The 19,024-nt window shown below is 36.7% G+C and overlaps 1 protein-coding gene across 2 annotated transcripts in view; it reads left to right on the top strand.

Moving 5' to 3' along the window:
- The window catches only part of LOC145688442 (uncharacterized), a 187,710-nt gene that overhangs the window by 89,744 nt on the left and 78,942 nt on the right, over positions 1 to 19,024 (top strand). Inside the window, exon 7 of one of the 2 annotated variants that reach the window (XM_081762675.1) lies at positions 3,169 to 3,741. The exons of the other annotated variant lie outside the window; for it this stretch is intronic. Coding sequence (XP_081618801.1) covers positions 3,169 to 3,741 — 573 coding nt within the window. The remainder of the gene's footprint in view (positions 1 to 3,168; positions 3,742 to 19,024) is intronic. 2 annotated transcript variants of the gene reach the window in all.

Genomic DNA, 19,024 nt, shown 5'->3' with positions numbered 1-19,024 from the left:
TTTTGCTAAATGGACAAGAAAATTTTATTTTCGTTTTATTCTTATTTACTGCTCTTTTGACATGAAATTTGCCACATACATGTTTTTGCCGATTATACGGATACTAACATTATAAGAAATACCGAGCGAATTCGTTGTCAAATTATATTCCTACAACAGCATATTTATAGACATGCGACAATAATTTTGGACATGAGTGTCCAACCTCTGTTGTCCTCCAACCAAGATTTGTCACATGCAAATCAGTACTTCACAGTAGAGCATTACAGAGATTTCTACGTCTTAGCATAAATACATTACTATGCCACAGATCCAGTGGAGATTCCCCTGTGGAACAGAAGGAACAGCTTATTTCCTCCATCTTTGTGCCCCTTTAAGTAAAATTTACGTTATTCTAAAACCTGCATTTTTTAGAGGGTAAAATATTTGGGCGACAAGGCAAGTGCTGTGAATACTTTTGCTGTCTGTTAGGAAAAGCCGTTCGACATTCAGTTGTTGACAATCTAATTAATGTCAGTAGTTTTCTTTAGTAACGCAGAACTTGACATATAGAAGACATGAAGAGGCTGGAGAATCAGTGGTTAAAAACAACTACATTGAATTGCAGCTCGATTACTTTAGCTAGAATTTGGAATGTAGTTTAGAATAGAGCATGAAATTTTCAGTTCTGCTTTTATTGCAACATTACGTGACAAAACAAGCATAGCAAGTTGAAACTGTTACATTATGTGACAAAGGTTGACAAGGTGGAAAAAGGAGTCAGTAATTAATACAATTTGTATAATGCATAATTCATCGCAATTCCAAATCGTTGTAATTCGTACATCTATATTCACTAAGGGGAATGATACTTCTCCATATGTGAACTTCTGGACTCAAGTCGTACTTATGCTTTATGGCATAAATATTTTGTTTTGGCTGTCTTATCTATTTTTTCGACACACTTGGATTGAAGTAGGTAAATTATTGTAATATTGCATTGAAGTTTGCTCTATTACCCATGTGATGGTACTATTTTCGTATCTATGGCGGTTTTCATTGTAGGACATTGCATTTCTCGTCAACTTTAATTCTTCTCACAACCTGGAATACTCGCAAGTTGGAAATATGGCCGTTTTGTGGATACAGAAAGGGTGTGATATTTATCATTCTGATCTGTAGAAGAAACACATAAATAACTAACTCATTCACGCCATGGCCTAATGAATCCAAGATTCAATGCCACATTCATAAAATCTCTCCATTGACTGCTCTCCTTAACCAAGTGGATTCAGTTTCTACTTTGTATTCCTGTGTCTGTGAGGTCCATCTTAATATTGTTGTCCCATCTGCGCCTAGATTTTATTTATTTATTTATTGACTTTCGAGTTTTTATTTTTTTCCATTCTTGCTTCACGCCCTGCTCACCTGATCCTCGTAGACTTATGACCCTAACAATGTTGGGTAGATTACCTAGTTCCTCGTGTGTGAAATTTCCGCCATTCCTCATTCCCATCCCTCTTGGGTCCAAGTATTTGTCTCAGAATCTTATCCTCAAATATTTTTAGTCTGCAGTGTTTTTTAAGTTAGCGACCATGTTTCGCAGCTATACAACACAACAGGTATAATTATCGTCATATATATTTTAAGCTTCAAATTCTTCGACAGAATTCGCGAAGACGAAAGAGTTTGAATTATTAAAACACTAATTTACTGCCTTCAATCAACATTTAGTTTATCCGTGGGTATGGTTCTTATCTGTTAATGAACAGCATATACAAATATGCATGCAAAATACTAGAATTAATAATAATAAATAAAAAAAAAAAAAAAAATCAATGAAACCATTTGTGACCAACCGGGATATTTTCTCTTAAACAATTATTTTTGATAAATGTTACCCAGAAACATGCATTCGTTTAAATGATGTATTATAAACTCAGCATAAACGCAGATAAAATATTAGTCACCCCCTGATAGAACTGGCTTAATACCGGGTAATACTGCCTGGGCGTTGTTCCCTTTGGAAGTGAATCCACGATGTGATTCCACTCGCGTCTCTCAGCAAAGTACGGGATCCTGTTTTCGCATTTCATTTGCTACTCCAAATAGTATTACAGATTTTGCTTGTTTTAGGTTTCGGGAATTTTCCATACCATTGCGTGTGAGACAGGGTACCTGAATGTTCCTCAGACTACGCACAAAAGCTTTGAGTCTTTTGAATATGCAGTAATCATCATAATAGAAAATGTGAGTGTCCACTCCATATTCATCATTAAGACGTAGAAATAGCAGGAGCTGGTCATTAGAATGCCGAAATAAATATACTAGTTCGTGTTTACACTGTCCTGTATAAATTAATCAAAGCCATGAGTACGTAAAACACTTTAACACCATCATAAAACCTCCTCCTCTTGAATAACGCACTGCGGCTGAAATGCTTCATTGGGCTTTCGGTGCACTAGACGCCTTGAATCATTGGAATACAGACAAAAATGCAACTTGTCAGATTGTACTACATATTTCCAGTCACCTACAGACCAATGAAAACGTGAATGTTCATGGTTCTTGACTCCAAATGACCATTTGTTTCTTTTGCATTGTTTCGGAAATTGGTTGGGATAGACCTCCATTCACGGACTACAGCAATTTCTGTCGAGTTTGAAACCGATTTTCATTGATCAAGCGTAAAACTGTCACCGGTCCCTGTAGGTTAGGATCATCTTAGCAATTACAGTTCTGACGCTGTTTTGCCTTCATTCGCGTGTTAGAAAACTCCTTGTAGATAAATTGGACAGTCCACTTTGATATACTGCCAAATCGGGCTGCTTCATTTACTGTGTGTTCATGGAAACTTTTAAATACAACAGTACTTTTTTTTTTTTTAACCATTTTATACATATTTGCTTCGACCCATCTTAAGCTGTTTGTATAGAAGCAACTGGCACATGCGTGCCAGTTAACTGCAATGGTCACGCGTCAGTTGTAGTGTTTCATATATCACGTGTTACCAGAGAAGAGCTATCTATAATGATGGAAACAGTGTTATTTCTAGAGGAGTTGATTTTTTTTTTTTCAGTATGCCTAATATAATGCAAATAATATAAAAATTAAAAACCTTTAATACAGATACCCTCGTTATTTTTTACCTGGTTGTATTTAAAATTGTAATTTTATCTCTCTTTACAGCCAAATACTGCTGGAATATTCGGAAAATGAACTTGAAAGGAGTTCCTATTCGCTCAAGTGAAATTCATACGATTGCAGTGAAGTGCCCTAATCTAGAGTGGCTCAGCTTGGAAGATTGCACTCGAATCAGAGACCGGGATATTCAAGCGCTTTTAAAAAGATGCCACAAACTGGAAAGTATTAATTTATCCAGAAATTCACGAATTTCTACGAAATGTTTCTACGTTATTCCGCCGAGTGTGAAAGAAATTATACTTAATGAATGTGAAAATATTACATGTGGACATCTTGTGAGAGGCCTGAAGAAACCAAATAACATCATTAAACTTAGCATTGATGGCTGTAGAAGTATAACTGGTAGTAATATAAGTGAAATTTGTGATCATGTTCCAAAGCTTGAAGTCCTAAGTTTGGCACAATTTTTTCCACGTATTAATAATGATGACTTGGAACCTATCACTAGACTCAGAGAGTTGAAAAATTTGAATCTACAGATGAACTCTGCAGTGACCGATAGATTTTTGGATCTGCTTTCTAAAAACTGCCAAGAGTTACATACGTTGGATGTTTCAGGTAAATGTACTTTTAAAGGAATATCATTTTAAATACAAAATGCTTACAATAAGGTTGACATTTCAATACATTGCTAAAATTCACGTATAGAGAAGATGTACTGTAAAACAATTTAAATTTTCTACACAAGAAGTTTACTTCCGAAACAGTAAACTTTTGAGTCGTTTTGGCCAGTTATAAGCCTCATTCACTGATGATGTTAGTATCACGTCTAAAAATATATGACCAGGTAAATTATTGCCAAAGCTGATGATCTCATTTAAACGTACGTATTAGCGTTCATATGCGAGCTCCTTCGAAATAAGCTATAGTATGATTTAATTAAGATTTGGTTTAAGCAATAGCTATCTCACTCCAGACAACATACATATATAGATTAAGCAACTAACACCACTTCTTTCCAGTGATATAATTACAACAGTCGTTATCTTCAAGAATCATTACTGTATACGTATGGTAGCAATAGGCATCGATAATTGTTTCCAACCAATAGTAACATTTGGACTAAACGTAGACCATCAACCTAGATCCACCAGTAACGTCAGTTAACGTACAGTATCTGTCAAAAATATCACACAATCTCATAACTTGTATGTGTTTGCGCTAGACCCATGAAATGTTTTGTGCACAGGCGTTAGTCATTTAGCGCCATGACTATGTCACTCATTATAGTCGCAGTTTGCCTCCAATGAATACGTAGTGGTAAAATGAAAGGGACATAAATGTGTTTAAATATAGCTTTATCACACAAGCAATGGGATTCTCGTCACTTCTAAGTTTTCTCTCACGCAGTTGAGCCGTCACCTATTCCAAAAGAAAGAAGTGTGACGGTTGGGTTTTAGGTAGATGAGGGAATCTGCTTCCACACCATTCTTGTCATTTGCTGCACTATCATGTGGGGCGTGGGATGTACTTTCGTTTGATGTCCTTATCCTATAACTCTGATCTCTTTGTTTTCAGTGCACTTCTCAAATTGATCAGTTATAAAATATACCTTTCTTTCTTTATTGCTACCCAACGGTCCAGAATTTCAGTGGGGATCACATCCATTTGAACTGGAGGGTTTCCAACTTGAAGACTTGTAACGAACTAGTGTAAGTGTGGTTCGGATCCCCTGGCCAACTGGCTACAATCGTAGTAATTTCAGGTTCTTTCCCCTAATTTGGGCTAGAGTTCAGTTTGTGAAATAAAAAATATTGGAAGTATTTCTCTACCAGATAGGTTACTTAGAACGAGAATATATTTCTACGGAGAGGATAGTAGTAGATAATCCCTCCATCAAATACTGTCCTAGCACTACCAAAGTTACGAATGCAGGACTTACTATAGGCTATAGACATTAACAGATTCATATAATAAAACATTAATATTATTTGTTACACTCTTTTAGTAAACTCAGTGCACTTTCCTTGATAAATCTGTACTGTGAAGACATGTGTATTTGGACACATGGCAAAGTATCTTATTTTGAACAATGGGACATTTTATTTTAAAAGAACATTACAGTGAAAAGAATAACTATTCGTTTTAAGTTAAATCACCTTTCGACTTTTTTTTCTAAGTTCATTTGCCTTTGCTGTCTGTCATTTACTTTTTACGTTTGTAATTTCTCAATTAATAAAATAACAGATTGCTTCCCCGTCCGCATTCCTATCATAACCTTACCTTGGTTAATCTACAAGCATGCACTTTCTTCATCGAGACGCAAATCAGAGTGAATAACCGAGGATATGAACCCGGAAGGAACGCCATACAAAATCGATTGAGAGACTATTGGAAGGGACAGTCGACATGAAGCGAGAGACAAGTTAGAATGTAGACCGCGAGCTTCATTTTGAAATTTACGATTGATAGCCTTGCTCTGTCCTATAGAGCACCCTTGTTTCGGCTAACGCCAGATAGCCATCTACGACGATGTATTGCTTTTTGAGAAGAAGTTTTAAGTTTAACTAAAATTGCGGTCTTCGTAAAGTTGGTTACTCAGTCCGGGTTTTGCCGACCCTTAACCTTGGTTACTTGAACGACCAGCCAGCCAAACAGAGGGATGGACGAACGTCGGCCCGTTGGAGGAATCGTCGAGAGGACAACGATCAGACCTGCAAGTAAGTGCGAGTAGATTAACCTATCCTGAGAGTTACTGCCTTCTTACCCCTTTTTCATCCCCTTTTAACATCACAGTCTGTTTCTTTTGTACGTGTTGGATTTTATTTAAATGCAACCCAGGTTAGATCCCGTACCTCATATTTTGTTAAATTCAACGTATACGAAATCCTGGGCGCAACTTGTCGGTTCTGACATCCCCGATCACGTTACTTATGAGTGCAATATCTGAGCTTTCAGACCGACAAGGGGCGGCTGCACATGGCGGAGATGTGGTTTTAATTTGTGTGGATGCACACACATCTGCGACCCTCGATTTATTTTGCTTTAGTTTGTTTGCCGCCCACCATTAGAATTTGATGAAATTCTAAATGTTTTACCACCCTCTCTATTTGTTGTGTTATTTTGTTTTATGTGCATTTTTAGTTATTCTATTTAGAGATATTTAGAGAAAATGGTGAATTCTAATATTATGGCACAAGCTCGACTTACGTCTCTAGATTCGATTGTGCGCCCCACATTTTTACACGGCAAGTATGGGGAAGACGTTATTCGTTTTTTTGAGTATTTTGAATCTTACTGCGTCATTTATGAGTTCAATGCAGTAAAGAAGCGTCATTTGCTTCCATATCTATTACGGGACGGGGCCTTGGCGTGGTTTTTAGCTTTAACTAGGACAGAATAATTTGTGAACTTGTCGTATGTAGACATAAAGAGACGTATGATTACACTATTTGGAGGTTTTGTAGTTAAGAAGGTTACGGAACACACCATTCGTTCTAGAGATCAAAAAGAAGGGGAACCTATTATGACATATATTTATGAGAAGCTAGATCTCATACTTAGTTTTGATAAAGCTATGCCTATACAGCAACAAATCAATTTCCTTATTGAAGGGTTATTGCCTCAGTACTTTAAGCTTACATGCAATAAATCGTTTTCATCCGTTGATGCGTTGTGTGAATTTCTATTACAAGAAAAGTCAGCTGAGTTAATAGTGAATTATAAGACGCTTATTAAAGCTAATTCGAAAGAACAAGTCTTGCAGTATAGTACGCCGGAATTTATCGCCAAGATAGCTGATGTTTCATTACGCGATAATTCTCATGTTTCATTTCCTCTCGAAGAACAACAGGAAAAAAAAAAAAAAAAGAAATGCTTGCATGTTTGCATTATGATATCTTATCCGCTGGAAAAGAATGCGGTGAACAACAGTCTGTAGATTCTATCCCGCTTCATCAACAGAAATGTAACTCTTTTTCTTCTTTTCGTTCCTCTGAATGTAAGAGTGCCAATAATAATAATAATATGCATAATAGAATGAGCTCTCTAACGAATACTTCTGTTATGGATAAGAACGAACAGAGCAAGCGCAAAGAGAATCATAGTACGTCTCACGCGAATAATAAAATACACTGTCCGCCTAAATTATCAGTGTGCAATATGGCACAATTCAAGGGAAGTAATAATTGTAATGTTTTACATAGCGGAAATAGTTCAGGGAATAGTGAGAGACCTGCTTTTAAGACCCACACGATAACTACGTCTATTGTTAGGGATAGGATTCTGCCTTGTATCAAAATTACTATTGGGAACAAAGAGTATAAAGCATTGTTGGACTCCGGTAGTCAAATTTCAATTTGCACTAGGGAGCTCCTTCCTCGGAACACTAGACTTGTTAAAGACGTACTATCATCCGTGGCATTTCGGGTAAAGGACTTGAAACTAACACGTTAGCTGTACTGAAGTTCAAAATTGACGGTTATTCATTTACTCATACTTTTAGAGTTGTAGACAAATTTGCATCTTCTGTTTTGTTGGGGAATGATTGGTTGCTTCCTCAACATGTTACTATTAACCAGGGTATTCACGTAGTTCATATAGTTAGGTTTGGGAAGCCTACTGATCACGCGCTACCTGAAAGTCATGCTATAGGCACGGTTTCCGAACAAACAGCGAACCTAATGCAAGCGTATTTCATAACGGCGAAATCTGTTACTTTGCCTCCAAATTCCAGTGTTTCAGTACCTGTTCGAAAAATTAATGATTTAGTGGGAGTTAAAAGTGTTTTGCAACCCAATGAGAAAATCTGTTCTAAAGCCGAAATTTTTGTCAATGAGTCTAGAGTGGATCCTGTTAATCCTGTTATTAGAGTAGTCAACCCAACCAACAAAAAGTTGTGTTTAGAGAAAAATCTTCATTTAGGTACAGCTGTTGACATTAGGCATGGTGCACATTACCCAAATGATACAGATAAAGTTCAAAATCATGGTTTAGCCAGTAAACAAGACAACACTAACCTTCCTGCTGGTTTTGACGTCAAGCGTGTGGACATTAACCCTCAACTTTCGGACGATCAGAAGCAAATGCTTTATTGTGTTATAGAGGAGTATAAGGATTGTTTTTCTTGGTCAGAGGATGATTTTGGAGTGGCCAAAGGTTACGTACATGAAATTAAAATGCTAGATAACGTCCCAGTTCACACCAATCAGTTTCCTATCCCCTTCCACTTAAGAGAAGAAGTTAAAAAACAGATTGATACTTTGCTTGAACAAAAGGTTATTAGGAGGTGCATATAGAGTTATAACTCGCCTATTCTTCTCGTGAAAAAGAAGTCTGGATCTTATAGATTTTGTTTGGATTGTAGAGCTATTAACCTACACATTGCACCAGACAGTTTTCCTGTACCGTCGATAGAAGACATTCTTTTGTGTCTAAGTAAGTGTCGCTACCTCTGCTGCTCTGACTTGCTCAGTGGTTTCTTCCAGGTGAAAATCGCGGAGGAATACCAACACGTCACTGCCTTTTCAATCCCAGGAGTTGGTTCATTTTGTTTTACAGCACTCCCACAGGGCCTTATCACTAGTTCCGCTGGTTTAAACAGATTAGTGAAAATGACATTGGAAGGATTAGAATCTGAACAAATTTTCGGGTATCTTAATGATTTTTTGGGGTGGAAATACTTTTGAGGATGTTATCAACCTCACCAAGAAGTTATTTCAACGAATTAGAGAACGTGGTCTTAAACTTGCACCAGAAAAAACGAAATTGGCTTATTTTTCATTAACGGTTTTGGGACACGATATTTCGTACGATGGCTTGCGAATTTCCAAGAAAATAACTGACTCCATTAGTAATTATGAACGTCCGAAGACGAAAAAACATGTGAAAAGTTTTCTAGGATTAGCTAGCTTTGTAAGACGATTCTTACCCAATTTTTCTGAAATTGCGGAGCCTTTGAACTCGCTTCTCAGAAAGGATGTACCGTTTAAGTGGACACAAAAGCAACAAGATGCTTTTGAGAAAATTAAAGACCTTATCATAAAATCGCCATATTTGATGCATTATAATCCGAAACACCCTGTATACTTGTTCTGTGATGCATCAACACGCGGTCTTGCTGCTGTGCTCAAACAACCTATATCCTCTCCAGATGACCCAGAGTTAGCACCCATTGCTTATTGTAGCCGTAGCTTAAGTAAAAGCGAGAAATCTAGACACCCCTATGAACTTGAACTTTTGAGTATTATATATGCCTTTCGATCCTTTCGTTATTTTTTACTAGAACGTCATTTTTTTCTGAAAACCGATTGTAAGAGTCTTTTGTTTTTAAAGCAGATAAAAAATGTAGGTAAATTTGCGAGGTGGATTAGTTTCATTGAACAGTATAACTTTACTGTTACACACATATCTGGGGTATCTAACATAGAAGCTGACGCTATTTCACGTTTTTCTCGTGCCCCCAGGGACATTTCAGATGAGCAACAAAATGAGGAAGACCCTCGAGTATTTTATTCCACTGTTACAGAGTGTAACAATATGCTAAGTGACGAGCCTTCTCTCAGAGATGAACAAATGAAGGACCCGTTTTATAAGGATATTTTTGATTGGTTAGAAAATAAGGAAAAGAAAAATCCAAAAATTGAAAGACAAGCATTTTATTTCACGGTTAAAGAAGGAATTTTGTATAGAAAACAAAAAAAACATCTAGTAGTATGAAATTTTTAGTTACTGTACCTGTTTCATTACGTTATAAAGTTTTTGATGCGGCTCATACTTCTGCCATTGGTTCAAGTCACGGAGGCTTTTCTAAGACATATGATCTTTTAGTGAAATCTGTGTATTTCCCTAATATGAAACAATATATCTATCAGAAATGTAAAGAATGTTTAATTTGCCAGTCCAGCAAAAATAAACCTGGTTCTGCTTATGGTACATTGCAAACGTATCCTCAAGTACCGCCCTTCTATCGCATTTTCGTAGACATTGGAGGGGTGTACTCCTCGAGTAATATTTTGAGACACAAATATTTGATTGTCGTTGTCGATGCTGCTACTCGGTATACTATTTGTGGTTCATTAGCAGATATAACAGCATCTTCTGTAAGTAGTTTTCTTTATGAAAATGTAATTTTGAAATACGGTATTTTTAAAGAATTAGTCACAGATAAAGGTCCATGTTTTACAAGTAACCTATTCAAGGAGTTGTGTGCAATGATTGGAGCTAAGATTCGATTTGTAAATGTTCAAGCTCATTAAGCTAACGGGACTGCTGAGATAGCTATCCGAAACATTGAACAGAGACTGAAATCTGCGTTGTGTAATAAGGATCAAGGAAAATGGGTCGAACTGCTGCCATCTGTTGTGTTAGCCCACAATTTAACTGTTAACTTATCCTCTGGATACAGCCCTTTTGAACTTTTGCATGGATTCAGATGTAGAATGCTACACGAAGCAATTTTGGACATCCCTTGTCAATTTCAGGACAATGCTGAACGCTTACAGCAACTTGGAGAAATACGAGACAAAGTCCATGATAAATGGTTCCAGAGACATAAGACGGCAACAAAATTTTATGACAAACGTCATTCGAAACCCAATTTCAAAGTCGGAGACAAGGTATGGATTTTGGACAGTACCATGAAGAAAGGATCCACCAGAGCTTTCAGTGGACGTTATTTTGGTCCAGGAATCATTCAAGATATTGACCACCCAAATTCCTATTTTGTTAAATTCAAGGCTGCGCGAGGAAGATTCAAGGTTGATTCGATTGCAGTACAAAGATTGAAGAAGTACTACGAGAAACAGGAGAAGGAAAACGATGAAGAGGGAGAAGATGATGATGTTAACTTGGATATACAAGACGTTGTTGAGGATGCTACTGCGAATGCCTGCTGTGCCGAAGTACAGGAAGAGAAACAGAAGAAGGAAAAAGAAGAACATTGTGAAATTGCTTTTAATCCTGCGGTAAACATTATAGAAAAAGAAGAAGATATTCCATCTGTGAATCTTCGTGAGGTTGTGATTGCCAACCAGTTACCTACTTGGGCTGAAACAGGGAAGAATTGTTCCGGTTTGAAACCGAAGTTTGGTGCCAATTCTGCAATCAACAAGAAAATCAGTGTTTTTCGTGGAGATATTGCTATGATTAAAGCTGACGCTGTTGTCAACCCCACGAATGAATTACTTATTCCATTAGGAGGAGCAGATAGAAGTATCCAAGAAGCTGCAGGAGAAGAATTTCGTAAAGATTGCGAGAAAATACGTTCTTTGGAACCAGGACAAGTGAAAATTGCTCCAGGTTATAATCTCCCCGCTGATCATGTATTATTGACGTGTGGTCCCAGAGATGCGAACAAGAAGACTTTGGAGAATTGTTATAACAATTGTTTTGATTTTGTGTTGAAAAATCTGTTTTCAACTGTGGCTTTTCCTTGCATCGCTGCTGGTGCATTTCATTTCCCTAAGGAACCTGCTGCGAGAATTGCATTGTTGACTACACGAAAATTTTTAGAGGATCATGTGGACAACGTAGACCGTATTGTATTGTGTATTTTCGACAAGGAGAATTGGGATCTCTATCAGCGTCTTTTACCTGTGTATTTTCCCTTGGAAGAAGGAAAAGAAGTGGAAGCTGTTTCTCTGCAATGATTTTTTTTTAAAAAAAAAGAAGAAAAAAGAAGACGGTTCTCAAAGGAAGATTTGATGGATTAGGAACATCTGTGCAGTTGGTATCGAATTTTATTTTGACACTGGCCATGTCATTATGGAATTTGTTTGTGTTTCTAAGTATTGCCGGCAATAAGAATTACAACGAAGAGAAGGAGAAAAAGGAGTACTCATATAGACATCATTGTTTATTCAGTCACTTAGAACTGTTGATTAACTTTGTAGAACACGTTCTTTTCCTGGTCATCTTATCAACAGCTTATGAACTGAATAAATTAGTATCTAGGCGCCAGATTAACATCTTATTGATACATTACGTTTAGCAGAAGAAAACTAGGGAGATAGACGCGACTGTGAATTAATATGTATATGCTATCTATGTTATGATAGTGATGAAGAAGGAACTCTTACGTTTTTTGCATTTTTCAAGATGCATTTTATGACCTAAATGTGGATGTAAAGAAGAATGAAGTTTTTCTTTCCCTGGATTTTGATTCAATCCTACGATTTGTTATTAGTTATTGGGAACATACTCAGTCAATGTATTCTTTTCAAAGGAATATACACTGTTATAACATCTAGTGTGATTTTAGTGATCTTTTGCAATGATCAATTTTTCATCGCCTGCAGTGTATATAGTAAACTTGCGTGTTTCATCATGAAGATGACTTGGGATTTATGTATGACAAAGATTTGTGCTCATTTGATATATATTTCTGTATATTTGAAGAATTGATTTGATTGCACATTTGCCTGTGGGTATACGTACTTTTACTTTCATATAAGAAGAAAGAAATTTTTTTTTTCTTTTATCGCATATTTAGTTAGGGATTTAGGAATATGTTTGGTGATAGTCTGTCATGTTGATTTCTTTAAGGTTTTAATAGCCAGTGCAGAAGGCTATAACTGCCAATACGTCGGACATTGTGGAACTAAATTCTCCACAATTCATTTTTCTAAAACTTGAAATCAACATTCTTTTGTGTTGTTTTATCTGTTCTTTCTATGGGTAGCTAAATTAATTTTTCTTCTACCGCGTAATGATTATTTTGATTAGAGAGTTGCAATTTTATTGGAATTGGAGTTTTTATTTTCTATATATAGATATACGTATGGATTATGGTTTAGTTATTACTTTTGCATTTTTCCCCCTGAGTTTTCGTCGATTTTATTCATTCCATTATTTTATCCAATTATTGTCCCTACTCCCATATCTTACATGTTTTAGGCAGTAATTGACTGTATCCCCTAATTTTTGTGATGTTACTATTATATACCTGTCTACCCTACTCCTATAATCTACTTGTACTGAATGAACTTTCCAGTTATGTGATGTGTAAGGACATTGTACCTGTGATTTCCAGACCTACATTTGTGCTTAGTGATGCTGTGTTTACAACATCGACGTTGCTGTGCTTACGTCATTTGGCATTGACTGTTCTGCTATCAACTGTGTCAGTATGTGAAAATTTATGCTGTACTCATCATTTCTTATCATATGATTCTTTCCAGACTATATTTGCTGCTGTATTATCATGAACACTGAATGGAACTACAAAGATGCTACCGTTTTCTTTTATTGAAAAAACTAAAAAGTGATTTTTCTGTTTGTCTCTGAAATGTTTTCATTCGGGACTTTGATTTCAAGGGGGGGATGTGAAGACATGTGTATTTGGACACATGTCAAAGTATCTTATTTTGAACAATGGGACACTTTATTTTAAAAGAACATTACAGTGAAAAGAATAACCATTCGTTTTAAGTTAAATCACCTTTCGACTTTTTTTTCTAAGTTCATTTGCCTTTGCTGTCTGTCATTTACTTTTTACGTTTGTAATTTCTCAATTAATAAAATAACAGATTGCTTCCCCGTCCGCATTCCTATCATAACCTTACCTTGGTTAATCTACAAGCATGCACTTTCTTCATCGAGACGCAAATCAGAGTGAATAACCGAGGATATGAACCCGGAAGGAACGCCATACAAAATCGATTGAGAGACTATTGGAAGGGACAGTCGACATGAAGCGAGAGACGAGTTAGAATGTAGACCGCGAGCTTCATTTTGAAATTTACGATTGAGAGCCTTGCTCTGCCCTATAGAGCACCCTTGTTTCGGCTAACGCCAGATAGCCATCTACGACGATGTATTGCTTTTTGAGAAGAAGTTTTAAGTTTAACTAAAATTGCGGTCTTCGTAAAGTTGGTTACTCAGTCCGGGTTTTGCCGACCCTTAACCTTGGTTACTTGAACGACCAGCCAGCCAAACAGAGGGATGGACGAACGTCGGCCCGTTGGAGGAATCGTCGAGAGGACAACGATCAGACCTGCAAGTAAGTGCGAGTAGATTAACCTATCCTGAGAGTTACTGCCTTCTTACCCCTTTTTCATCCCCTTTTAACATCACAGTCTGTTTCTTTTGTACGTGTTGGATTTTATTTAAATGCAACCCAGGTTAGATCCCGTACCTCATATTTTGTTAAATTCAACGTATACGAAATCCTGGGCGCAACTTGTCGGTTCTGACATCCCCGATCACGTTACTTATGAGTGCAATATCTGAGCTTTCAGACCGACAAGGGGCGGCTGCACATGGCGGAGATGTGGTTTTAATTTGTGTGGATGCACACGCATCTGCGACCCTCGATTTATTTTGCTTTAGTTTGTTTGCCGCCCACCATTAGAATTTGATGAAATTCTAATTGTTTTACCACCCTCTCTATTTGTTGTGTTATTTTGTTTTATGTGCATTTTTAGTTATTCTATTTAGAGATATTTAGAGAAAATGGTGAATTCTAATATTATGGCACAAGCTCGACTTACGTCTCTAGATTCGATTGTGCGCCCCACATTTTTTCACGGCAAGTATGGGGAAGACGTTATTCGTTTTTTTGAGTATTTTGAATCTTACTGCGTCATTTATGAGTTCAATGCAGTAAAGAAGCGTCATTTGCTTCCATATCTATTACGGGACGGGGCCTTGGCGTGGTTTTTAGCTTTAACTAGGACAGAATAATTTGTGAACTTGTCGTATGTAGACATAAAGAGACGTATGATTACACTATTTGGAGATTTTGTAGTTAAGAAGGTTACGGAACACACCATTCGTTCTAGAGATCAAAAAGAAGGGGAACCTATTATGACATATATTTATGAGAAGCTAGATCTCATACTTAGTTTTGATAAAGCTATGCCTATACAGCAACAAATCAATTTCCTTATTGAAGGGTTATTGCCTCAGTACTTTAAGCTTACATGCAATAAATCGTTTTCATCCGTTGATGCGTTGTGTGAATTTCTATTACAAGAAAAGTCAGCTGAGTTAATAGTGAATTATAAGACGCTTATTAAAGCTAATTCGAAAGAACAAGTCTTGCAGTATAGTACACCGGAATTTATCGCCAAGATAGCTGATGTTTCATTGCGCGATAATTCTCATGTTTCATTTCCTCTCGAAGAACAACAGGAAAAGAAAAAAAGAAATGCTTGCACGTTTGCATTATGATATCTTATCCGCTGGAAAAGAATGCGGTGATCAACAGTCTGTAGATTCTATCCCGCTTCATCAACAGAAATGTAACTCTTTTTCTTCTTTTCGTTCCTCTGAATGTAAGAGTGCCAATAATAATAATAATATGCATAATAGAATGAGCATTCAATAAAAGTACAGTACTATTCAATAAAAGAGTATGAGTGAGTGACTCGCCAAGCCTGGCTATTCTATTATATTAACGTGAAGGGCCTATCCGGTTGCAATGATGTGAACAGATTTCGCGGGAGATGGCTGAAATTCAGCTTAAATATAGAAGAGACTATGTAGATTCTACACTGAAAACAAAAATTGTCCTAAAATGGACGAAACATAGTCAAAAAATCAGTAAACATGAACATTAAAGTCAATGGAAAAATAAGTGAAAAAAAATGAAGCTATCCACATATCTCAAAAACTAAACTAAGGATATGGCTAATTGAAAGCTTATTGCAAAGACATAATGAACAGCTTAAAAACGATGTATAACATGTATGGTAAATATGGATAGAACATTGTCATCAATAATAACGATAAATATACGCATCTTCTTCGAGTTACCCAAGGCACCCCACGCGAAGGTTATGTTGTTGAAATACCTCACATCTTGATTTGGAATTTCCTGGCTCGATTTAGCACACAACTTGATTTTTGACCTGATCACATGACTCATTCTGGTGCTTATGGCAAACCGGATAGGCCCTTTGAACAGAATATTCGTTTTGTTACGAAAGTAAGAGATAAGGAAGAACTTTGGGAGCACTCATTCCAAGCGGCTGTCCAGGAGGTTTGAAATTTTCCCACAAGAATAGTGTATGTCATTAATTTCTGACGTTGCAAATGAAACTCGGTATATGAACTCTTCATCAAAGACAAGGGAAAACATGTTTCAGTGTTTTCGAAAGTCTCGCTCTAAAGAAGAGAAAGGGAGACATTTATAAAATACTCAAATTTTCCGTTGTTTAATCACAAAGTACCAAATTTTAGAATTCACTTAAATTGGAGTTCTGAAGTTCGATATGTAGACTTTTAATTAAAAGTAAGGCAACACAAGTTTCAGCGTTTCTCATAGTTCCTTGGAAAGGGATAAAAGAGGGAAATTTGAATCAGAAGTTTCCATTATTTATTCACAAAATGCTATATGTGGGGATTTAAGTTAGAGACGTGGAATTCGGTACACAAACTCTTAAATAAACGCATATAATGGTCCCGTGCTTCAGTATTTTGGAGAATTCCTTTAATTAGGGGAGAAAGGTAGTAATTACTATAATATCCAAATTTCTCTTTCTTTATTGAGAAAGTGCCATTGTGAGAACTCGTTTAAGTTGGAGATGTGAAAATCGGTATAGAAACTCTTAAAGAAAAATAATTAAATATATGTTTCAGAACTTGCGAAAAAATTCCGCTTCTAAAGAGGGTAAAGCTGACAATTCCCATAATATTAAGATTTCCCAAGTCAGAAAATGGTTAGTGTAAGGATTCGCTTATAAGCACAGACAAGGATGAACAGATGAGCAACTCCTAATATCCACTATTGAAATTAGTTTGTGTCGTCTGCACGGCAAAAGAGCCAGCCAACGTTTGGTGGGGAATGATGTTTCGTCGTAAGTGGAATGGCGCTACCATTTTTTTTTTTCGAAAGTGACGTCGTGGGTTGCTCTTGAACCAGCGCATTCTTTCAGTATGCTTTGCATGTCAGCGTGAGGTGCAATGCAGGAAAATCAGATTAACAGTTACCTGTACGAAATAACTATTTTATATATATATATATATATTTGGGGTACATTTTATAAAAGCATCTTCTTCTATTGTGCCTGGATTGCTTTGTTGACAGTTTTGTACATCCTTATCGAACATTATGTTAAAATAATTTATACAAACTAGCGGTCAAACACAAAACAAATGGAAAGTGCACCACGCTTTCACGCACCATGTACTACTAGAGAGTTATTTTCGAACTTTCCACGCTGCTGACGACAGATCAGCTGGTTAATTTCGCCGTTGTATGTTAGAGGCGCTACGGTTCGCATGTTTCCAGTTTTGCGGTCTATAGTCCGCGGAGTTTGGGGTCTGTATATTCTTGTCTGTGCTTATAAGTTGGAGATGTGAAATTCGTTACATAAACTATTAAAAATAAGGGAAACAAATATTTCAACGTTTTCGAAATCCGCTCCTAAAACGGAAGATGAGCAATATGTACGATTATAATGAAAAGTGAAGGTGATTGACTGCAAATTCAGACAATAATAATATATCTAGAAACATGAGATTTGGACAGAAATTCCTTTTGTTACGGGAGCAATGAATAAGGAAGAAATATTTTGAAACGCGTATTCTAAGGGAGATAAAGGAGATGCAAATGTTTTTGCCAGAACAGGGTACTCTGAAACTCAACATAGACTTACACGTTTGAAATGTATCTTGGAACAAACTAACTTCCTGCTGCCTCAAGTTTTTTATCGTGTCACATTAATTAATGTTCATATTCTAAGGGGTAGGGTAAAATTGTGCAAAAAATAGAAATCTTACAGGTTTTTATAATTAACTTTCATTGAAATACGTATCCTAATGGGAGCCAAGGGGATAAAAATATAAAACATTGACACAAGAATAACACTTTTTTTTTATTTTTATTATTTTTTTTTAAGTTTTACGTCCCAGGGTTATTGCAGATTATGCCATTTAGGCTAAAGGAGACAGATAATTAATGAAAGTGAATGATTGTGAAATTAATTGCTTGTGCTCCCTCACTGGGAATCGAACTCGGGACCACGTGCACGAAAGAAGCACGCACTAGCCATGAGACAGGCGGGAAGGGCTATTTTTCGTCGTGTACGAATATATATTGCTTATTACTTTTACTGATAAATTATTTGTTGACATTAGTCTTTTGGCTTATAGCATAGTGACTTTCTCACATTTATAACTTTCCTTCATGTGACTTTTCCCTAGAAAATCAAAGACATTGTGCATCATACGAGTTCAAACGAACTTATCCTATCGAAACGAAACGTGGCGTGGAGCTAGACAGTGATCTAGAATAAAAGTGCGTCAGACATTATGTAGTGTAAGCTTTCGGTTTCGGCGTTACGGGTTGTCAAATTTTGCGCCGTATTTTCGAAAGCAAAAATCATACGTAGATCTTATCCGATTCGGACCAAACTTGATATCATTGTAGAAATTGACCTGCTATATAACCGTGTGAAATATATTGTGCAGGCTTTGGGTTCCCAAGTTATAGGTTGTCATGTTTTCGAAAACAATAACCCATATACATTGCACATCCTATCTGGATCAAAGACTTGGGCACTGCGAAAGTTAGAGAACAAATATTTAGAGGGCTTCGAAATGTGGTGTGGGAGGAAGTTGATAAAATGGGCAGAGAGAGTAACAAACGAGGATGTTTTGAAACGAAGAGGAGAGAAAATGACATTTTTAACGAGCTTCCTTTGTAGGAAGGCCAATTGGATTGGCCACATCTTGCGAAGAAATTATCTTTTTCATACCGCTACAGAAGGAAAGCGAGAAATAGAAGGAAGAAGAACATAACTGATCTATGATTTTGAAAAAATATAAGAAAATGTTGGGAATTAAGAGGAAACAATGGTTGAGCAATGGAAGAAATACTTCCAGGAAAAAAAAACTTGATTTGCTCTGTAAGCATGTGGAATATTATGCTGTGCAGGCTTTCGGTTCCCAAGTTATG

Source organism: Thermobia domestica, chromosome 6 (genome assembly GCF_964235325.1).
Source record: "Thermobia domestica chromosome 6, izTheDome1.hap1.1, whole genome shotgun sequence".
In the NCBI taxonomy this organism is placed as follows: domain Eukaryota; kingdom Metazoa; phylum Arthropoda; class Insecta; order Zygentoma; family Lepismatidae; genus Thermobia; species Thermobia domestica.
The sequence above is the reverse complement of the archived record's forward strand: the minus strand, read 5'-3'. Positions and strand labels throughout refer to the sequence as shown.